The sequence below is a fragment of the Podarcis erhardii genome (genome assembly GCF_964252035.2).
Source record: "Podarcis erhardii genome assembly, chromosome: 5".
In the NCBI taxonomy this organism is placed as follows: Eukaryota; Metazoa; Chordata; class Lepidosauria; order Squamata; family Lacertidae; genus Podarcis; species Podarcis erhardii.
Genome location: NC_138509.1, coordinates 36,953,581 through 36,977,740, shown reverse-complemented (window position 1 = coordinate 36,977,740; position 24,160 = coordinate 36,953,581). Strand labels below are relative to the sequence as shown.

Here is a 24,160-nt window from a genome sequence, read left to right as displayed (position 1 = left end):
GAGGGAAAACTCTGACGCTGCACCCAGCATAGAAACAAAGTAGCTTGTCAGATGGTGGAAGCCTTCTCCATGTCCAGAATAAAAATGCAGCAAGTTGCCTCAGGGGAGATGGAGCTCCGACTCTCTCCTCAATCAGTACCCAGGGGACTACTGAATTTTTTGGTAGCCCAGTAACATTTGTGGGCATATTTATGAACCTGTTTTAATACATTATATATTTTAATAATAAAAAATGCTTACCCGTGCAATATTTATCATCTGTTGTTCAGAATCTTTTTGAATAATAACCTTTTTTGCTGCTATAGAAATAATAAATGGATATTGACAGAAGGAAAACCTGAAACAGACAGAGAAGCATTAATTATATTACTTTCAAAGTGGTTATATTAAACACTATGAATTAGAGTAGCCATATACAACAAACAAAAGTCCTAAAGCAAGGCAATAAGGGGCTGCCTAACAACCACCCATATCAAGATCACCATGTCAAAATATGGAGGCCACAGGTTCTCCAGCCCTGTTTTAAAGTGTTTAGCTGTAGCTTGGATTAAGTCCTGTTGTCTTTTTGGGGGAGGGAACAAGACCAGCTTTTTGAGGAATCCTCTCTTGTGGCAGAAAGTTGTCAATCTGAATCTTACCTCCTGCCATCCCAGAAAAACTGAAAACCCATCCACACAGGTTGTTGCCACAATATTGATTCAGACTGCAACCCTACCCCTATATTTCTGTTATTCGTGAAACATGGAATTGGAAAACCGTGAGTCAGACAATGTACTATACAGCTGTTTCTCCAAAAACTACTAAAACTATGATTTCCTAAACTATTTGCTATGAACACACTTTTGTTTGTGTGGACAGTTTGTTGAAGAAGGCAAAAGGAAGCATAAGCAGATTAGCAGAGCATAACTGATATTTTGAATTAAAAAAGAAAAAACATTTATTAACAAAATGAAAGCAATATGTATGATATACAGGAGCAACAAATAATATTAGCATGGAATAGAAATGCAACTTGCTGGTTGCATTAGCCCAGCCACTGAAATGAAGTATTGTCAGCCTCAGCATGCAAAATATAGGACTTCGTTGCTCAAATAAGATTTCAGTGTTTGCAATCTGTTGCACATTGATATTAATGCTTCAAAGCAGTCCACATTAAGATGAACAATGATAAAGAACAGAACTGCCCGAGGTCTTCTGAAAAGCTGCTGTGAATGGGCATAGACATTGCTGAAAAGTATGTCTGAAAAGTACAATACTAGCTACTCAGAAAACATTTGAGTCATAAATGGGTGAAGAACTGCACATTAAAATTGGGGAAAAAGGAAAAGTTTTTGTCTAATGTACACAAGTTTGATAACCTAACATTACCTATAAATTATTGGAAGACAGTAGTTTTTGAAAAACCATTGTTTTTAAAATATCTTTAATTAAAAATGATAGGATGACCACTATAGATGTTGATGATGACAATAATGACAATAATGACAACAACAACAACAACAACAACAATAATAATAATAATAATAATATATTTATACCCCATCTGGCTGGGTTTCTCCAGCCACTCTAAAATGGATAGAATGGTTCATTTTAGTAAAAATGGAAACCCTGAAAACATTGCAATAAAAATACAGTCAGTGGTTGATAACACACAACCCATGACATTTAGTAGCCTTTCAACCATGGTACTAAACTCTTAAAAAATTCTTACCTTTGAGAATTTCCATAACATTGCCAATTATGATATTCTTCCATAAGATCAATATGATCCAGTGTAGAATTATAAAAATCCATATATGGAACAATAGAAGGATTAGCTAGACTATTTGAAGTATCTATAAAGATATATTTAAATATGAGTTTTCAGAAATGACAGCCAGCTTTCTTTAGAGAAATGAAACTTTTTATAAAAACAACAACAAAAATAAGTAAAATATACAGTAAATGGCCAGTCAACCCCAGAAAAAATCTTAACCTATGGAAATAAAATTATGGCTGCTGGAAAACATAATTAATCTGGGTGCCATTCATTTAGCTCTTTTCCCCCTGAACTTTTTATATCTGTGCTTTAGATTTAAAAACTTATTTGTAGAACAAGATGTCTACACAAAGATTAATGCAGTTTTCAGTTTTATATTCTCAAACAACAACCAGAAAATTAAATCACTGCAGCAATAGAAGTGATTTACTTATGCTGACATTCATTTTTATTTCAGATGTATTCTATACAACAGGCTAAGCATTGGCAATCTGTAAATTTTCCAAGCCCTTAACTGACTTGCTACCATAATCATGTAAAGTTCCCAATTTTTGTTCAGATGGAAGGTGTTAGCAATAGAACGTTAAGAATAAGTGCACCTTCTGTGAGGGACGTGAAAAGAGAGTTCCAATGGAAAAGTTTCTATCCAACTTCAAAGAGGTGTGTGATTAATGGGTTCATGGATGCCAGAGCTGCTGCTGCTGCTGCTGGCACAAAGGAGTCCTGCCACAGATGACTGGGCCACTTTTGCGAAAAAGGCCAGAGACATCTATGTAAAACATAGATTTGTCCTAATAGACAGGTAATTGACTGCACATCACTAGTTTTACTGCCTGGTTGGAAAAAACACCACACATTATATAAGAAAAGCATTGTATTAGAAGAAGGAACACAAACTAATTGAGTCTGTGGAAACCTACTAAATAAAGACAACACTTTGGCTGCTGATGGAATCCACCAAGAACACTTTTCCAGAGGAGGCAATTCTTCAGGCTTTGCAGGAAAAAGTCGTAGAGAAATAAACTGTAGCAGCCTGTCTAGCACTTGCTTGAATCTCTTCTGTGATATCCTATAAGAAATATACTGAAGTCATTTTTATGATAGAAAGCAAACTGTAGAATGTTAGTGGAACTCATTGCTTTTTATGAAAAGTATTTAATAGTTGACAAATTTCTATTGAACTGTACTAAAGTGGTATGGGGAATAGTTAGCAGAACTGTTAACTTTTTCTGTGGGCCAGTTCTAGTCTGTTAGTAGGTATTAGATGGAACTCTGGAGTAGATTAGGCATAGAAAAATAGTATAATTTGTGTATTTTATAGTTGCTACAAATACTGAACTGTGTTCCATTGACTGCCAGTATTCCAAAAGTTTTTTTTAAAAAAAATAAAGAGCTGACCTAATCAGAACTAACATATTACAATAAAATCCCATTAGCAATGGAAGCACACACTTTATAATTGTAAACAATAGAGAATGATTTACTTTTTAAACCAGTGAATTAGGAAGTGATGATCGCCTTCTGTTAAGGCAGCAATCTGTCTTAGCAAGTGAGCATAAATAACAAATGTTGACGTGGTACTAAATAGAGGATTCTGTAAAAGATTAAAAACACTTTGTTAGTATTTTGGTTGTAATTTATTTTTATACTATTACAAAAATCACCATAGTAATGATTGCTTCTATTTCTTTATTTATCCATAAAAGTATTTTTATACCACCATAAAATAAAATACATCAAAGCATTGTTATGCAGCTAGCATAATGGTTTGACTGAATGGGTCCAGAGTGTGGCTAATGTGTGCATGGGTGATCGTTGCTGCCTTGAAAGAGGCAGTGGTGGGGCCTCTCCTAAAGAAACCAGTCCTGGAACCCTTGGCCAGGAAGGACTATTGACTAATCATAAAAACCTCTTTCATAGGGAAAGTGGCAGAAAGAATTATGGATGGGGCAGCTGCAACCATTCTTGGATAATATGGATTTTTTTTAGACCTGTTCCAGTCTTGGTTCTGAGCTGGTAATGGCACTGTGCTGGCCTTGATTACTCTGATGGATGGCAATTACAGAGAGGGATAAGGGGAGTGCAATATGGGAACTGGGGGGCATTGTATTACAGCATTTTGGGGCCTACAAATGAGACTCAGTCCATACAGTAGCACTGGGAGAGTGCTTTTCAGCTCCCTGTTAGTTATGCTATGATGTGCCACAGGGCACTACTCTATCCCTAATGCCATTTAATCAACACAAATTTAATTGACATGAAGCTGTTGGGAGCAGTCATTAGAAGATTGAGGTCAAGATGCCATCAGCACCCTCATGACACTCAGCTCTTCGCTTTCCCTTTTCCTCCACCCTCCTCACTCTTCTCACCTCTACCTTGCACACATCTCACCCATTTTCATACCTTTTCCTCTCTCCTATTGTGCAGCCTGCTTTGCACACATACCCCATTATCATATTTATCCCCCTTTTTCCTATCTCCTTCTCTCCACCTGTACACATACTAGCCCCATTTTTATGCCACGTCCTCTTTCCTTTTCTGCAGCTTCTTTGCACACACATCATGTTCATATATGGTACTTTATCTTAATAGACACTTAAGAGCAAGTTTGTCCATTAGCTTATTCAGTTAGAAAATGTTAAGTTCACTTGATGGATGTTGTACATATATGGGTGTACAACATGAAGTTCCAGATTCAGTGTAGTCATTCAGAATAAATACTGTACTAACAAGCAAAGTATCTCTTATGAATGATGGCACTAAATCTGGAACATCATGTTGAAGACAACACATGGTAGCAGGAGTGAAATATATGGCTGTGGGAAGGTACTATGGAATATTTGAGGGTTCCACATCCTTTATCTTTCTCACATGAGGCAGCTGAGGAATGGAAGAGGGAGTTGTTTAAAACGTGCCATTTCCCCCTCTTTCACCCTTCTTGCTGAACTCATTCAACAGCAGAAGTTTGAGTAAAGCTGGGATGGAAGAAAACAGAGATGAAAATTGTGGTTTTAAACAATGGCTGAAGTTTGAGTAAAGCAGGAATGGGGAGAAAAAACAAACCAGCTTTAACAAGCAGCAGAGATGGGCACAACACAGAAACTAACATCAAAAAGATAACAGATCAAGACTTTCCCAACTCCCTTTTCACTGTACTCAAACACTGCTTTCAATAGCCACTTTCCCCCATGTTACCCCTGCTCACTCTTCTCAAACATCTGCCATTGATAAAATTGTCTCATTTCTTCTCTAAGTTTGTCTCCATCTATGTTTTACTCAACCTCTGCTGTTGTTTATTTTTCTCTTTATTCCAACCACCCCTGCTTTACAGGAAGTTCTGCTGCTGTTTTTCCTTGTCAGTATCTCTCCCTTCCCACTCCCATGCCATGGTGACTGGTGTTGCACAACCTGCCTTCACTTTTACTCCCCTACGCCATGCAAATCCAGGCTTGTGATAAAGCACTACAAATCCTCCAATCATTATTGTTATATATTTATTTATACCCTGCCTTTTCCTCTGATGGGACTCAAGGTAACTTACAGATAAAACAATAGAATATAAAAATAAAACTATGTTAAAACATAGAAAAATCAACCATTAAAATACAATTAAACATTGACAGAGTTAAAACAACACACACATATAAAATCTGCTTAAAATGAGGGCTGCATTCTGACTTCCTGCAAATCCAGGATTGTGATGAGGCACTAGAAATCCTCTAATGACTGTGTAATAACTGCCTAACATTTTTATGTAGATAGGAAGAAATGGTTACTTGTAAATAAATTTCACTTATTAGGACACCAATGTGCTAATTCAAGCAATAAAATTCTATGCCTACCCACTTACTTACAAATACTATTACAAGCAGATGTGCCAATATACCTTTTCAAATAGCAAAATTAACTTGGTTTGTGTTTCCTTGGGTCTCTTGTTCCTCACTGTTGCTGTGCTACGCGTTGTGCGTGAGCACTGCAAACATACAAAGAGCCACACAGGAACAATTAGGGGCAAGTCAAAATAGCATAGAACAAAATGAACATCAACAGAAGAGCTTCAATGGTGCACTTATTCTTTGGTAATAAATAAAGGGTTCTTTTCCTACCTGTATTAGTACAAAATATGCTCTAAGATCATCTTTTGTACGTGGCCTGAAAGCAAATAAACGGTCCTAGAATGAAACATACCATTTCAGCATGTGTGCATGCCATAAATTTATTTAACATGCAATTCCAACTCCTTTTTCACCTGTTAGGATGTATACATGCAAGCAAATACACAAAAACTATGCAGTCTTTCCACATTTAAGTGTATAGAGTAGCCTACAACTTCTAGAATATGACTTCTAAACAGTTAAAGTTTTACTATATCAGCAAAATTAAGGAAAAAAATGTTTCAATTAGTTACATATGAAGAACTCTTTAGAAGACGCAGCATTGCTTGCATTTAATTATATGCTAACATAAAGCATAACAGGTTGCTGTTTGAGAAACACAAGTCCCAAAGATAGTTGTGTAGTTCTCTCCATTCTGACCTATATTTGGAACAAACCTATCTACAAGTGTGCAGATTCATAACTTAAAAGTTCTGTGCACAAAATGCAAACTTGATGGAGATTCCTTGCTTAAGGAAAATATTTTGTACCCATTTCTGTGTGCTTTCAGTTACTATTCATGCTTGCTTGAAAACAGTACCGTTTATAATCAGTTTGGAAACTCTAGCTCAAAAGGCCATGAGAGAACAGGAATGCCCAATGAATTCTTTGAATCTTTCTTCACAGCAAAAAATGTAGGCCAGATATGTGAAAGATTGTTTTCAAGGACAGTGTCTAAAGAACCAAATCAAACAGAGTGGCAGGGCTTACTGACAAACATTAACATCATAAGAAGAAGCAGAGGGTAGTAATAAACAGCAGTTCTCAAAAAGAAATAGAGGGTGCAATTCAACATAAGGTTAAGTGGGATATGTGCAAGCAGAACAAGTCTGCTTGTGCAATGGGATTTCCCCCATGTCTGCTCATCCTAAACATCTTCTGGGGTTTCCCCCAACACATCAGAGCAGATTTAGGGGGTGCAAGGAGGGGATGTGGGGAGGAAGGAGAGGGAGGAATGTCCCTTTGCCTAAGTGGACCTCATTTTGCTTGTGCAACAACCTAATTGAATCTCACCCAGAATCGTCAAGGTGAGGTATGTATTGAGAGTGGTACCATTTAACATTTGTTAACTTTCTTGAGTTATGGTGTGCAGTCTGAAGATCACACCAAATTAAAGAAGAGCCCCAAAAGGATCTCTCCATACAGTGTGAATGGATGGCAAAATGGCAAATGAGAATCTATGTTGTGGGAAACAAGGGGGCAAACCCGAGAAGATGTGCCTTAAGGGGCTGAAGGATTTGATAATGATGCTAAGTATAACACACTTTCTAATGGCTGTGAAATGACACTGGTATCTGTTTCTGCTTTGTTGAGTCCTGGGGGCATTTGAGGCATCTGTCTGAGGCCAAGCACACCAACAGCCCCTGGACTAGTATAGAGCTAATTTCATTCCCATTGAGTCATTAGGCATGTAAAACATGTGACTGGTTCCTTTAGGAAGCTGGTTGCTGTACAAGATGGACCTTTGGTCTGATCTAGCAGAGCTCTTTCTCTGTTTTTAATATTTAAATTGTGATAATACACCATTCTGTAATGGAAGGATATCCTCAATCTCAATGAAGTCCACACAGAACAGAACAAAATTTGCTGATACAGTTTAATTTCTCATTGGGATCTTCATCTGAGGGGCTTGTTTTGTTGTTCTTTATGTCCAAGTTTTTATTTTTAAGCTTCACCTAGTTTATTTAGGCATTTAAAAAATAATAATTGTTTGTTTGGATGAAGAAGCCAAAGAATGTTGAGGTCAGTAACAGTATCCTGGAATCTAGCATAGCACTATAAAATGATGATATGAAAAACTATTGACTTGTTTTAAATGGGTCACTTCATTCTTCTATTATATACATATGGATAGTACAAAGAAATATGACAATATATTCTTATGGCAGCATGTTATGCCTTTTCAGTCCTACAATTTACAAACCTTTTTCTGCCCTCATATATATTGTATGCATCTGACAAAAGATTTCTTGTTGACAAAACCTAAATGAAGATGCTCAGCCTAGGACTTTGATGTTTGGGCTACAAGTTACTAATTTTCCAAAATTCCATCTCAGCAGAAAATCTAAATGACTTGCACAATTTAAACGTATATAGAAGTTATAATTACCCCTTCCATTCCTGTAATAAACCATTAATTATTCCCTTGAGGACACACTTCTGGATATCTTGAGGCTAGAACAAATGAAGAAAGAGAGAGAAAACCCACAACCAGCATTTTATCACAGAAGCAAATTCTACAGATATCATTATAGTCCTGTGGTCGGATGATGATAAAACAATGCTCTTGTCAAAATAGTTTCCATTCTTACAATAAAACACAAGTCATTATTTTAAAATTCGGGGGGGGGGAATCTCAGTATTTTCAAGCCATTTATCAATTTATTGCTTAAATCTCCTGTTGGTAGTCTCTCTTCTAAGTTGATAATTCCTATTTTTTCTCATATGAACCCCATCAAACTATCTCTTTTGTTTCCATGTCTTTATATCTCTTTCCAACAGGGATTATCAGGGACATGTTTGTCTACCGTACCATTGGGTAATATAGCTCTGATTGTAGTTTCTGGTCTCCCATGTATTTGCTATCACATGACTGGCAACAACAGGCAGCTTTTACCCCTTCTGTTATCTGGTGGTGAATGGTTGGTACATTATTGGCGAATGCAGATAGCATCCTATGTCCATCAACTATGTTTGATTTAAGGTAAAAGCACAGAGGCTGGGACACAAGGACAAGAAAGAGGTGTATATTGCTGCTCCATTGTTTATGCTACACATTTAGACTAGCATAAGCATTTTTTATTCAGTGTATGGAAAACACGGATTATATTTGAACTAAAAGTTTGTCGCATATTATAAAAACTACAATTTGTACATGAACACAACTGTATATTCAATGTACAAAATGTGGAAAAAATACACTATCATTTTACTTACTGAACTTAGTAAGGCATCATAAACAGCATTCACAAACTTAGCATCAACTCCACAGTCTTCAATGGAATTAAAAGGGGCATCAATATTTTTCTGCAAATTGTGAAAATATATTAAAGAGCTGTTTCATGAGATTTGTTATGCCAGAGGTATTTTCAAACTTGCATTACAAATGCACATTCTGTAATAGCATCATTTATAAAACAATATAAAACAATTAACATTTAAAATTGATATTTTCATTAATTCTTTGCATTCTGATACAAATGGCACACCTTACTACACTGACACAACCCTTCTCCTGGAAAGCACATCAAATTGCTGGTGCTATGCCAGCTCATAGGCATATTACAAGCTACATGGCCAATGCCATGTTGGCTGTATGAGAGAGATCCTAATCTTTAATCCACACTGCTGGCAGGAGTTAGTATAAAGCAGGGGCAATCTACTGCTGCAAGGTTCTAAGAAAGGGTGAATGGGTGATTGTGCTTCTGGATCCAAAGCTGGCCCACTTTGTGCCTGAGGGATGACAGCAAAAAAGAATTACCTGCCCTTCCTCCACTACCATTGACATTGATGAAGAAGGTAACTCCATCAAGCCCAGTTCTTTGATTATTCTTACTGCCATCAAATCAGCTGAGGGAAGAACTGTGGGGCAGCAGCTGCCTGCCCTCCAGGCCTGGACATTGTCATTCAGCTGTGCTCCTGGATCTGATTTGGTGCTTCAGGGGTAGATCTGCTCTTCATCAAGAGCAAGACAGTCAGAGCTGCCACTAACACTGGCTATGACTGAGTCTGCTTTCCCTTCCACCTTCCCATTCCTTTTTCTTCATGTGTCATATTTTTTAAAACTGTGAGACTGAAGGAAGAGACCATCTTAGAACTGGTTTTTATAAGCCGCTCTGAGAGCTTTTTGGCTAAAGGGCGAGGTATAAATGCTGTAAATAAATAATAATAACTCTCTGCCCTGGCCAGCAGAACTGGGAATGTGGCAAGGATCCACTACTCTATGCCCTAACATGGTGTCAAAAGTTTGATAAAGTTCTACAGCTTGTTCAGCAGTATAATAAACTATCCATATGCAATCCTTTTATTTGATTTTTTAAAAATGTATGGTATTTATAGCTTCTATTAGTACTGAAATGCTTTAATTAATTAAAATAGCTTTAATGGGCATAAGACAGCTGTTGAAACAGACTGCCTTGATTCCTCTGTCTCACGTTTAGTAGATGACCCTTATCCCATAATAAGCCAATGGGAGCCAAGAACTGAGGTTCATAAAGATTAAGGCATTCTATCCATAGCTTGTCCTTTCTTTTTTAAATGTACTGGAATGCCACCAGTACTGCCCTTGTGTGGAGACAGCTGCTGATAACAGAATCTGCTAACATAACATCTGGCCAGACTTAAACTGGGTGGTTGCTTGCAAGCATGTTTCATTTTAAAAATGCAATGGAAGTTTGCCTGTAAAAGGGTAGGTGTGATTAGATTAAATCCCACACCAGCTGAACAGATCATTAGCATTGTCAGACATGACAGCATAAATGATTCCCTTGACAACTTCCTTTGGCACCTGTGAAGACTCTGAGCCTTCATTTGCTCACTGCCCCCTTCTTCATGGAGGTGATGGGGTGGTTACTTTTCTCCCTTGAAAAGTATTGCTACAGAATTAGGGGGGGGTGTCATTCTATTTATAGGCCATTTCCAGGCCTGTAATTTTGCATCTGAGAGGTTTAGAATCTAGCAGAACCAGTCAGACCAGCTTCTTTATTAAGCTAATGGCTTTAGCCCACTCAGCTAAATACCATCATCAGCATTTTAAAGTGTGACCCCTGTTGCCATAGAGACAAATGGGTGAATTTTTTCCAACCTCACCTGGCTGGATGCCATGTCATCATAGGACAAAGAGCAAAAGGCCAAGTGGGGCTGCACATGTGTGAGTTTTTCAGCTGCCTTGGATCCTGGAGACACAGATGCTTGACTTTTTCTGTAGGCAGAATACCAAAGCTATGACTTTGGAGGGACTTCCCTAGAAACCTAATAGGGAAGCAAGATCTGTTGGAGAATGCTGAGAGCCCTTCCATCCTATGCTCAGGTTGTATACATGTGTAAATAAACCATATACCCTAAAGACACTACAGTCTCCATTGACCTTCATTCCAAGGTAACTAAACCTTGGGTAAGGGCAGGAACCGCTGGAGTCTCTTGCCACTTGGAGACTGGGGTGCATGAAACACTATATAAAGTAGGGAGAGTGATGCTCTCTCCTACTCCCACCTTCAGTTCTATGTGCCTTTCAAAACCAGCACATGAGCAGTTGAACAGAAAGTAGAGTGACTGAAAGCATACGAAGAAAAGAGATGCAATCTGAGACACTGGGGAAAATTGGAGAGCTATGGGGGTGAGAGTGAAAGAAGGCATGGGTACATACTCATATCACATCCAATACAATTGATAACTTTTAATTGCCTGATTTTTCATGGGTTTCCCCAAGCCCACATCCATCAAATCACAGATGCCACCATTGATTGAAGCACAACCATTACAACTCTGGTGCTTTCCAGTGTTGCTGTGTCACAAAAACAGGGACCCAATACATGGATTATCATAATTTTTCTATGAGATCCCCTGAAAATCACCATCAAATCATAGATCACATGTGTCTACAGATGGATTCTGTGATTTGTTGGCTGCTTTGGTTTTTTTCTGAGGTCGTTTAATGAAATACTAAAAAAATCCGTCAGAATCTGTGCCTGCAACACCTTCACTAAAGTTTTCTGTAGTGCTTGACAGAGGCAGATTTTTTTAATTTTACTGTATCAATATAAGCTTTAATTTTATAGTGGATTTTTTGGGAGACCCTGTGTAAAATCATGCTAATTCAAGAGGAACTGTTTTAATTCTACTGAATTACACTTTTGCCCAGATCACATTCAAAGGCAAAAGGGGTTTGTGTGTGAACTTTGTTGTTTATCTGGAGTGGCGTGACCCAGGGAGGGGTGGGGGAAGAGAAGCAACCAGAGCAGGCTGTGTTTCTTCTGAAGGCCGGCGGGGGACAAAAGTCTTTGCTCCCGACGGCCAGCATTTCAAAAGCAGTCCGGGATAGCGGGAAAGAGCAGCGCAATTCCCTGCTATCCTGGACCGCTTTTAAAATGCTGGCGGTGGGGAGCAAAGCCTTTCGGTCCCCGCTGGCCTTCCTGGACCTCTTCTGAAGGCCGGAGGGGGGGCGAAAGGCTTTGCTCCCCACCGCCAGCATTTAAAAGAGGTCCCCGGAGATTTCCCTATGGGCTTTCTTCTTGCGAAGCAAGCCCATAGGGAAATTTGTCTTGCGGAACGACTCAAAAACGGAAAACTCTTTCGTCTTGCGAGTTTTTCGTTTTGCGAGGCGTTCGTCTTGCGGGGCACCACTGTATATTACTCTTTCTGGATTGTTGTGTTTGTACGGTTTCAGTAATCTTGTCATAGATGAAAAATGCAGTATAACACTGCTAATCACTGTTTCATGTACCAATATAAAAAGCCAGTTTTACTATTTTCTTATACAAAATTAGATTTTAAACATGCCATTTTCCTTAATTTATCTAGCTTCTACTTTTGATTGCTTTGTTTTAATTATATATATTAGATGAAACATATATTTGCATTATTGCTAGTTAATGTTTAAGCGAATTAAGATGTGTTTGTGGTGATAATGGTGGTTTTTACCTTAAACGCAGTATTGATTTCTGGAAAAGAATCAAACGTTTTTGAATAAAAATCATACACTGTTTTCCAGTCTCCTGATAATTTAGCTTTTTCTATGTCTTCCCTAAACAGAAAGCACAAAATGCAACCAATTATACAGCTAGCAGAATATTTTACACAAACAGCTTTCAATACATTTTAGACACCCAGAAATATAAATACTAGGTTGTATCCCATAGTTGTATTTAATTTCTTTTTCATAAATTTTAAAAATCCAAATTACATTCAAATAGGTGTAATTACATTCATGTAAAAATAGCACCCATAAATGCAGTTAAAAGCAGAGAACCTTACATACTTTGGACCATTAGGGCTAGGCATGAAATAATGAGGAACTAAGGAGCTGAGATCCAAAGAAATGCACAGCTTCTTCCACATATTCCAAGGCAGCTCTGTTTTGCTAGAACAAAAGCTCCCCATGTCACATAGCACGCTGCTTTTATTAGTAAAGGAAATTTCACAAGCAGCTTGTGATTCAACACACGGTCAGTTCTTTAAAAAGAAAAATGCTAAAAGTTAAGCTACTGGAAGACCTAAGCTAGTTCTTTAGGTAGAAATTGATATGCTCAAAGCAGTGATCCATCTTCTCCAGTGCTCACTCCAGAGTGCTTGGGAGCAGATTGCCATTTCTTCCTCTTTTACCCACCAGCCTGGCACAAGACGTTTCAGGAACACAGCAATGTAGCTGGCCTTTCATTCCAACCTGAACATAATCCATGTGTAGCAGCAAGATGGCAACTGTGTGCCATGCCATGTCACCTTAGCAAGACAGCAGCAGAGGTTGCATGCCACAGCAGACAGCCACTGAGCAGGTGAGCCAGCCAGCTACTTCATGAACCATCTGCACTAGGAAACAAGATCACAGAAGCAGAGAATGCATGCCAGGCCTCCTGTCCCTAAGTTGCATGCTATCCAGGCAAGGTCATAATGCGTCAGTAGCAGAGGCAGAGTGCCAGACCTGCTATCCATTGTGATGGGACAAGCCACATGATCACAAAAGGGAGCACAGTCGAGGAAGTAGCATCAACAGCAGGGACCAAACATAGCTAATCCATGAGTAAATGAAGCATTCAATCACAATGTGCCCAAGGTATCTGCCTAATGTTGTAACATTTGAGAAAGGCATGTAATGTCTTTGCTCCCCACCCCCAGCACCACCTCCATCTGCCACCAGGCTGTGAGAGACAGCAGCAGCCACCCTGGCAGTCATGTCTGAGATGGGATTATTTCCTGCTTCACCTGCTGTGGCCCAAAGATTCTCTAGCAAAGTGGCTGCTGGAATCCCTGGGAACTGGGAGGAAGGCATGTAACATATTTGCTCCCTCCTAGCATCTCCTACATCTGCCTCCAGTTAAAAATACATTCATTTAAAGGAAATTTTTGAGCTGAATTATTTATTCCTTGGTATGCATTCACAGGTTATATAGTTGCAGGAAATTAGAGTATGAAAAAATATGTATTTTCCAATAGAAGATGACCCATTTGGGAGTTTAGTATAAATATTAGAAGCTTTGTTTGGTTGCTGGATACAACATCTAAATTTTTAATTAGAATAATTAAAAAGAACATATCAATAAATCTATTAGCAGTACATATACACAAAATAATGCTACTTACCGGAAGTCTATTAGAGTTTTTGTTTGGATGGGAAGAGGATGTTCTGGTGGGACTGAAACTTTCATTTCTGCTGTAAGTATATCTACAGAGGTGCGCTGTTTTTGCCTAACATCGTGGCCAAGGGATGGAAGCTCTTTTGCTGATTCAGAAGCAAAAGTTTTAAAAAATCATAAACTGCAACTATAAAAATAATTAATTCGAAAGTAAACTAAAATATAGACACTATGTCTACCTGAACCTACCTGCATATTTGAAAGGAACTACCATTGAAATTCCACATAAACACAGCTAGGATTAGGTTGCAGTGATACCTCATGCCCATACATTTGTGCAAGTCATAAAATATACATTAAATATATATATATAATTTTGTTTGGATCTAGAGGAGCCCAACAGGAAGGGACTGATGCAAGATGACTTTCATAAGCCCTTTCCCCAAAACCTTGTCGGAATGGGATGGGATGGGGTGGGAAGGGATGAGCTGAAGAGGAAAGGAAGTCACCAAAAACTATCAGGTGCACTTTCCATGAGCCAGGAACTGTATAAACTGTGGTTCTTGATTCTGGTTCCCCCCCCCTAAACCATAGTTAAGACTAATTACAGTTTGTCCCAGTTTTGAAAGAATGACAAGCCACAGAAACAAAAGCTCCCAATATCCTTCCTGTGGCCATACAGGAGAGAGGAGTGAATGAGTCTGAGGCTTGTTCTCATAATGTTAAACCACAGGTTAGTGTTATGTCTAAACCCAGTCATAGAATTAACATTTATGAAGTTCCAGCACCTGAGGCACACAGTAACATTCAAATTCCTTTCAAACTGGAGCTATATTTCATATTCTAAGAATAAGAATGTAAAAGAAACCTTCTACTACACCAATTTAAATGGGAGTTTATGAAAAGTTTGAATAAATCACTAATTTCAGTGGGATAATATAATTTTAAAAAGGAAAGAAAGGTTTTGTTCATGTGACTTAAAATAATAAATAATATGTTTCATGATCCTTATGCTTCTGAACATCAGTGTCACTGATTTTAAATACAGCAACACCCTTTCTAGCATTATCTTTGAATAAACCAGAAATAAGCACCAAACAATAACATACTAAATTAATTAGTAAAAATTTTAAGTAGCTTTAAATAGCTGTACCAGTGGTGCAGTTTACAACAGCACCTTAAAGAATACTATATACACTGAAAACTATTGATTATAAAAATAATTAAAATCCTTCCTGAACTCTGTTCTAAAAATACTTGGAACTGTTTAAGCGATGGTAAGATTTGTAAAGCGTTGTACTGCTGAATAATGGTTTTGAGAATGTTGCTTGGTTACATTATGCAAAAATCACTTAACCAATGTATGAGAGGCAAGAATGTTAATGAAAAATCTGATGAACAAAGCATTTCTGATAAGAGAAGAGAGACTAGATTATTAGAGCATTAACTGGAAATGAATGGGTGTGAAACAGTGCCATTTCTTCAATGACTGATACAAATGTCACGACATGACAAGGTACAATTCTAGTTCAGAATTCTAAGGGTCAATTTCCAGTTTTGCTCTACACCCAAACCCTTCCAACCATATTCTAGCATATATTCAAATGGGCAAAGCTGTCATAAAACCTGTGTTATCATAGATACAGTTGCAATTCCTGTGGCAGTTTTTTCAGCTGTCCTATCCGGCAACAGCAAATACTTATGTATAATTTTTAACATTAACCAGCAGTACAGATCCTGTTGGATTAAAAAAAAAAAAAAAAGACCTGCCCCCAATGTCAGTCATATTCACCCATACTGTTCTGATTGTAAATTTAACAGTTCTCTCTGCGAGGGGCGGAGGAAGGGGGTGTGGTGGGTGTGGACCACCCTGGGTGTCACCACTGAGGGGGGTGACAAAATGCCGGGCAGCACTCACCGTGGGGCCTGCAGTGTGCCTGAGCCACGTGTCTCTCCTGGGAGAGACATGGTGGCTTGGGCGCGCATCGGCTCTGCACTGCCCAAACGGTCCGCCCGCTGTCTCCCCCCAGCCGTAGGGTGGCTGAGTGGGTGGAGGCAGGCAGACTCCAGAGGCCCCACGGTGTGCCCTGCCCCTATGGGCACCCAAGCGGCTTCCTCCGCCGCTGCTGTCTGCCTGTGATGGTAACTCAACCCTGACTACAGTGGTACGTTGGGTTAAGTACTTACCGTATTTTTTGCACCATAACACTCACTTTTTTCCTCCTAGAAAGTAAGGGGAAATGTCTGTGCGTGTTATGGAGGGAATGCCTACGGGTGGCATGCCTATGGATTTTCCTCCTCTAAAAACTATGTGCGTGTTATGTTCGGGTGCGTGTTATAGAGCGAAAAATACGGTAATTCGTTCCGGAGGTCCGTACTTAACCTGAAACTGTTTTTAACCTGAAGCACCACTTTAGCTAATGTGGCCTCCCGCTGCCGCCGCGCCGCCGGAGCCAGATTTCTGTTCTTTTCCTGAAGCAAAGTTCTTAACCTGAAGCACTATTTCTGGCTTAGTGGAGTGTGTAACCTGAAGCATATGTAACCCGAGGTACCACTGTATTCTTACACACTTTTTCAAAAAAAGGCCTTCCAAAGCATCCAAACTATCTTTACTCAAGCTCTTTCAACAACCCCACTTCTTATATACTGCCAATAGAAAAAAAATCTTGACATTTAAAACCAGCTAAGCAGACAGCAGGCTATGATTACTGCCACTGAAAAGCTTACTACATGCACAAAGTGCTTACTGTCAATGTTACACTCATTGTAGCTATTTCATCCTAAAACTCCCTCCTGACTTATTTATCTGTTCTAACTTGCATTTGTTAAACTGTTAGCTCTTATTGTGCTATGTCATTTATTATGACTTTAGAGTACTTTGCACAAACACAGTTCTTCTAGCAAGCACCAAGGCACTGTCACAACACAAACAAAAAACAAAACAGCTACTAACAACAGTGCACCAAGTAGCTCCTGCTAAATAATGAAACTTTTGTTCTCTTACCATTTTTTATATCTGCAATAACAAATTCTGTAGGTGAGCTTCCACTTCCAGTATCTTCTTGTTTCTGGCTGATGGTTGAAATGAAACTGCTGAATGGTGAAATATCATTTTTTGGTCCCGTCTCCAAGCTCTGCAATTAGAAAAAAACAATTCAATGCTGTGACATACAAGTTCCATTGATTTCAGTGGAATTTAGGGCTACTTCAAACATTATGAGAGTCAAACATGCATTTTTAATATTGACACAGTGTTGACACGTTTACATTTTTACATTCATACACCTCTCTTTCCAAATTGGTTTGTCTGTCATATTATATTAGTGCATATACACTAAAAATGTAACAAGTGGAGTTATTAGGTACACCAAATTTTATGCAGGTTCTACCCTACAAAAGTATATGCAGACACTTTTCTCTCTAAAGGTACCGTAGATTCTGGCATATTAGACGACTGGGCATATTAGACAACCCCCCAAATTAGCAGCTGCAATTTGGGGATTTGTTTTATAAGCCCAGTCGCCTAATACGCTGGGCAGCTCCACACTGGGAGAAAGGCGCCCGGCGCGGAGCCCGCTGCCGCTGCTTCGGAGCCACTGCCGCAGCAGCGGGGGGCAGGGGCAGGCTCCACTCCGCACCACCCATACCCATAAGGCGACCCCCGACTTTTTAACCTCTTTTCTGGGATTAAAAAGTCGCCTTATACGCCAGAATCTATGGTAGATGTTAAAATCGATATGAAAATCTTAAGTCCTCAAACTCATTGAGGACTCTCTGGAGCCTGGATGTGCAAGAGACCACCTATGGAAGAAGCCCCAGACCAGAACTCTCCTCCTAAAGGACAGCTAAAGGTGGAACCATGAGAACTAGATGAGCCCAGAGTAATGCCATTTGCAAAAATATTCCACACAACATGCCACTCTCTAAACTTGGATACTTGGCTGACTAGTTCTTTAACCCTTTGCTTTGTTTTAACTAGAAAGGGAGCATATACTTTGAATGGCATACTCTAATCATAACTGCTTTGTTCTGTATTGAAGTTGTATTTCCCAAGAACATTCTTTAAATAAAAGTAATTAAAAGTTAAGCAGATAAAAGTTTTTAAATTTCATGGTTTAATAAACATAAACCATTCTTATAATATCCTGCTTTTAACATATAACATTTTGCATAAAGCTTGAATCACAGAAATCTCATATTTCAACTTGGAATGTATTTGTAAGGAAAACATTTTTAGAGCTGAATTTTTTTGAAGTATTTCCACGTAGTAAATAACTGTATGTGATTTTTTTGATGACAATATTGTCACTATCTAATCAAATAGCCAATGACTCATCCCACCATCTGCTGACAATCTACGTAGAAATAAAATGTTAGTGACTATCATTTATCCTATCGTGTGCTGACAGTATTCTTGATATCCTTTTCCCTTGCCACCAAGGAATCTGGTTAGAATAAAACCATAACATTTGCTGTATGCAACTACTTAAGAATTAGGGCAGATAATTAGTACAGTGATAAAGCATGACAGAAAAAGAATGTAATATACTCAAGATAGATGTTCTTAGACAGAAAAAAATACCTATACATTGGGCAGAGGGAATACTTGCACAAGGTCTGCAATAACGTCACCCACCATTAAAAATAAATTATTTTCTTTCTCAAAAACTACAGTGCAGCACCCATCAATTTGATTTCATAACAAATTAAGAACTATTTAGCCAATATTAGTAGGCTGGATTCTCATATACTAACTACAAAAGGATTGCTTTGGTACAAAAATAGAATTGTACCCCACATACTAAAAATGGTTTAGAGCATGCCATATGGCACTTCCCTGTCCTCTCTTAATTCAGTGCCTCTGAGCCAAACAAAACAATATAGGATGCTGAAGCGTGTGGGTCTGGAGTACCTACAGAATGAACAATACATGTTTTTATACTCTTTTGAAAGCTATTCAGGTTCTAGAAGCAGCTTGGTCAAAGCTGTATCTAAAGTTGTTATGTCAGAGAAAGGAGAGGGCAGGCAGGGTCAGAGGAAGATGATGAAAAGTAGTGCATCTGGTCCAGTCACCAAAAGAAGGAACTCATGAGAGAGAAACTGTCCTACATATTGTGGCCAAAGTACTTGCAAAGTACAATTAGAACAGGCAAATCCCCATATCCAAACTATTGAAAATCTTATTTAGCCATCTTTACTGCTCCCAAGACTTCAGCAGGCATTGCTGACATATTTTAAGCATACAGTGGTACCTTGGTTTAAGAATAGCTTAGTTTATAAACAACTTGGATTAAGAAAGCTGCAAACCCAAAGTAGGTGTTTTGGTTTGTGAACTTTGCGTTGGAATAAGAACATGTTTCGCTTCCTGTTGAGTGTGTTCCATTTGTAAACTGAGTCCTCCACTGCTATGGGAAAGCACACCTTGGTTTAAGAATGCTTTGGTTTAAGAATGGACTTCTGGAGCGGATTAAGTTCGTAAACCAAGGTACCACTGTATTTAGTTACAGGGCTCTCAGGAAGCTCTACTCCAATTCCCCACATATACCTGCATCCATAAGGGCTAGAAACATGTCTTTTATTTTAAAAAGCAGATTCTCAAGAAATTAATTTTCTACTCATAACCACATTCTATGGTTCTTCTGTGCGTCCACAGAATTATGTCAAATACATTCCTGTCTATTAATTCAGAGATCTACACTTGAGTGCTTGTTGCTATACATTAAACAATTAAGGCATAAATTCTTATTTAGAACACTAAATAAAAACTCCTTTGTGGTAAATGGGCTCCAGTTCAATAGCTCTTTCTTTTCTCATTTCAAAATGTTTTATAAGCCTTGACGTTTGTTACCAAAATATCATTGTGTTCTTCTCCATCTGTTACTTTCCCTAGATACAATGAAGCATCTCTGTAACATAGTTATATTTAACACATTTTGTACTTCCTTTTTTTGCTACCTCCACCCAAGCCATTCAGATAAATAAATATAGACGTACAATTGTTATTCTTCTAAAATAGATGTGCTCCCTTTCATTACGTTACAGATATCTGTAACGCACAAAACAAGACAATCAACAAAGATTTCAGGGTTAAATGCATAGGTAAGCCTTTTAATTATTTGAGCTTCAGCACATAACTTTCATTGTACACAACTGGAAACAATCCCCAGCAGTGCTGTCTTTAGCCGCCAGGGTGCAAAGATGTGCCCAGTGCCCCCAAATTTAGTTTAGCCCCAAATTAACTTTTATTAGGCTTATGTTAGACACCATGCTTAAGCCTTATCTCCTGTTTATGAAAGAAGGGAGGAAAAGAAACAAACTTTTTTATTTGCTCATTTATTTACAATACACTTATACTTAAGTATACAACACCACCACACTTAAATTTATAAGTAATGTTTAGGCACCTACTTAGGAGAAACATCAGTCGTGTCAACGGTGCCACTGACCCCGCTGCCGCATAGCAGCTCAATACAATACGTAACATAATATTTTGATGTAAGAGTTAATTTCGCGTGCACAGCACCATTGTGAATGACAAGCGCTGCCGCTGGCGTGGCACGTCTTTGGTAAATGAGCACACAAAGTCGAAAGTCCTTTAGTGAAACAATAGGTATACATTTCGGTAATACCTAGGTATATATGTATTTTGTTTTTCTAGCTTGATCAAAATTATTTATTATTTCATAACAAGCAGATAGTTAAGAGCTTAGACGGCTTCAGCGGTGGGCGCCTGGCACCCCCCAGAATTCAGCACCCTCAGATAAAGAAAGCCCTGATCCCAAGTACTATTTATGTATTGAATTTGTATCCCTCCTGCCCTCCTGAAGGAATCCCAGGGCAAACACATCCAGAATTTAAAAATGAAACAAAAAAAGAGTGAAAACATTATGAAAACCATTAGCATAAAACATCTTTTAAAAGTTACAGTTGGCCTCAAATGCTAAGAATCTAGCCGCAATATTGGCCTCTTGGGATGGTGCAGTTAATTTGGCCTTCAATTGGCGACTGTGAGAACAAGATGCTAGATTAGAAATGCCACTGGCCTGATCTGAGCAGGCAACTTACCATATGTTCTTAATTTTTAGGCACTTAACTTCAATCTGAGTTTACAAAAGCCTTTCACACAATTAGGACTTGAGTCATCATCCCCACAAATGTGCTTGATTATAATTTTCTACCCTGGTCTACATTTACTGTGAATGTTTTAGAATTATTTGCTAGGAAGAAAAAGGATGCTCAGTATTAGCTGAAGGGCTGGTGAGTGACTCTCACTCCCTGCTGCTTTTTTCTCCAGATGGCAAATTGCACTTTCCACTAGTAGGAGAAGAACAGAAAGCAGGAAGCAGAATGAGATTTGCTGCCTTGCAGCACAGGGGCAATGGATACATGGAATATAGCTTTTCAAATTCTCCTCAAATGAGCCTTTTGGCCTATTAAGATATTCAGAACAGGCTCTTCTGCAGTACCATAATGTGCTCAGTTAGATTTGGCAAATACACACTGTCACTCAATTGCTGTGAAGATCCACATGCCTTTCCACCTTGTAGGGCATCTGTTGGAAGGAAGTAAAGTTCTCAGCAATAAACCACAATATTCTGACACTTTAAATACAGGATGTTGTTCCATAAGCTAGTGATTCTATTGGGATCATAAATCTTCCACAGAACGAGGCTGCCAAAATATCAGTGCCCATCATTGGTTAACAACTTTTCTTCAAGCATGTGCCATTTTTCACTTCTAAAAAGTTTTGTTTTAGTCATTCTGAAAAAGTTCTAGGTGCTGAGCACTCCCTCCCACTCTACCATTCAAGTGAGGGAGATTCGTGTAGCTTTTTGAACACAAATGAGTGGTGCATAATAGAAAGATAACCTTCTCCTTCTCTAAAAAGTGTCTACTTACCTTTCCTTTTGCCCTCCCTTTGTTGCTGTTAACATTTTTTGATAGGTGTGCATTTAAGATCCAGTGGATCATGTATTTCTTACCCCAATAAGTATGGGGTGCCTCATTCACTGTTTGTGATGCAGTATAATCAGTCTATGGAAATGTGGCTAGATGTCATTTAATGCATGGAAGATCTTGGGGAACATTCCAGGCCCTTCTTAGGCACATTTTTAACCTGGATTTATCAACCCCCCAAGATTCGACCAATGATTTTGTTTCTAGTTAGGCAATTCTAAGCATTCATTTGTTGCTTAACTGTTTACTTTATAATTGCATTCTCCAAAAGCAATCTCCAGTCTCTCAAAGCTATCAAACTATGAGAGAAACTATAGCTGAGAAATTAAGGTTAAATGGTGAGAATGCTATAAACATTAATGCATTTTAAATACAGGTACATACCATAATTGTGCCCCGTTGGAATGGTACACACTAGTTCAAAACACAACCCCCTGGAGTTACTTTCAAAGGGTGTTGGGTGCTCCCCCTAATTTGTCCTGCTACCTGATTAATGACCTCAAGCTTTCATTCACAGTGTATTTATATTTAATGTGTATGTATAGCAAAATCCTTGCTCCCCTTAAAGTGTCCCCCTGAACTAGTTTCTCTTAATTATCCCCTGCAGTCCCCTTTCATCCCAAACAGTCTTGACAAAATCTTCCTTGATACTTATTCACTGGACTTACAGATATTTAAACTATATTTATGCTAATAATTTGTTGATACATCGATGTTATAATGGCCTTGATTTAAAACGAAAAACAACGTGTTGGGATCTTATTCTGTGCCAGAAGAGAGAAATCCTGGAAACCACGCCTACGCAATCTGTCCCATTCAGCACGCTAATTGTTCTGACAATGTAGCCAAAAATGGCAGGACCATTAAATACCAGCTACTTCTCTATGGATAAGTTTATAAGAACCCCCTCCCTCCACCCCCCCAAACCCCACTGATGCCAATCACTGGGTGCTGTTACATTAATGAAACCAGCCAACATGTATATCATGTGTACACCTGAGAGGGTGGGAGGAAAAGAAACAAAACCTCCCGCGAATTTCATGCCCTTTGCTTTCCATTATCACCAGGAAAGATTTGGCCTTAAGCTGCTTTTTCACGGGAGTTGAAGCCGAGCCATTCATCCCAGCATCTCCTGGTGAGCTCAGCAGCGAAGCATCTGTGGGCGGGAGAAGCTTTCCAGCATCCCTTAAAAGAGCATCTCAGGCGCCGGTGGTGGTCCACGAAAGCCTTTACTAGCCTTGCCGCAATCAGTCTGCCAGCCTTTATTAAGGAGCCGCTGTTTTGCTGCAGCAGACCGCGAGGAAGAACCAGGAGCTGGTATATACAAACATAGAATGCATACATACCCCAGAAGCTGCCCTGGGCTCCGTCAGCTGGGGAGGCAGTTTCTTCTCTCCTCCTCCTCCCTCCTCCTCCTCCTCCGCAGCCGCCAGCGCCGCCGCCCTCTCGTCCTGCTGTGATCCCGCCGCCTCCGCCGGGGAATCCGCTCTCTCTCCCTCCTCCGCGCTGCAGCCCAGCAACAGCCGCTTGTCGCCGGCGGCGGGCGAGAGGAGCTCCGAGTTGGCTTCTGAAGGCTGCAGCGACATCCTCTCTCCCTCGCAGGCAGCAGCAGCAGCAGCAGCAGCGCTCCTCTCTCTCAAACCAGCCCCGGGGCTGCTGCTGCCGCTGCCGCCATGTGTCCTGATCGCCTCCGTCTGTCCCCTCCTCCTCGCCGGCTTTTTTTAATTTTTACCTCAGGCAACCTCTTTTACCTCAGAGGCACATCCACGACGAAGACGCCCCGCTCCTCGCCCGCCTCAAAGCTATGGCTCTCTCCCCAGTCTGCCCCCTCAGCTTCCTCCCGTATCACCGCCTCAGGAGGAATTTGCTGGCTGCCCGCAAGCGGCGCTTCTTCTTCACACGACGCCCCTCGTCCCTCTTTCGCGCCGCCGCCGCCGCCGCCACCCCGCTCCCGCCCACAAGCCGCCGGCTCCCTCTCTCGGCTCGGTCTCCCCTCACTCGGC

At 39.6% G+C, this 24,160-nt stretch overlaps 1 protein-coding gene across 1 annotated transcript in view; it reads right to left on the bottom strand.

Moving 5' to 3' along the window:
* HECTD2 (HECT domain E3 ubiquitin protein ligase 2) overlaps positions 1 to 23,743 on the bottom strand; it is a gene marked incomplete at its 5' end in the record, with an annotated part of 32,744 nt that extends 9,001 nt beyond the window's left edge. The window contains 11 exons of the mRNA XM_081861790.1: positions 241 to 337; positions 1,712 to 1,835; positions 2,680 to 2,828; positions 3,244 to 3,353; positions 5,866 to 5,911; positions 8,024 to 8,088; positions 8,851 to 8,940; positions 12,553 to 12,655; positions 14,209 to 14,347; positions 17,206 to 17,335; positions 23,504 to 23,743. Coding sequence (XP_081717916.1) covers positions 241 to 337; positions 1,712 to 1,835; positions 2,680 to 2,828; positions 3,244 to 3,353; positions 5,866 to 5,911; positions 8,024 to 8,088; positions 8,851 to 8,940; positions 12,553 to 12,655; positions 14,209 to 14,347; positions 17,206 to 17,335; positions 23,504 to 23,743 — 1,293 coding nt within the window. The remainder of the gene's footprint in view (positions 1 to 240; positions 338 to 1,711; positions 1,836 to 2,679; positions 2,829 to 3,243; positions 3,354 to 5,865; positions 5,912 to 8,023; positions 8,089 to 8,850; positions 8,941 to 12,552; positions 12,656 to 14,208; positions 14,348 to 17,205; positions 17,336 to 23,503) is intronic.
* Between the last annotated feature and the right edge of the window lie 417 nt (positions 23,744 to 24,160).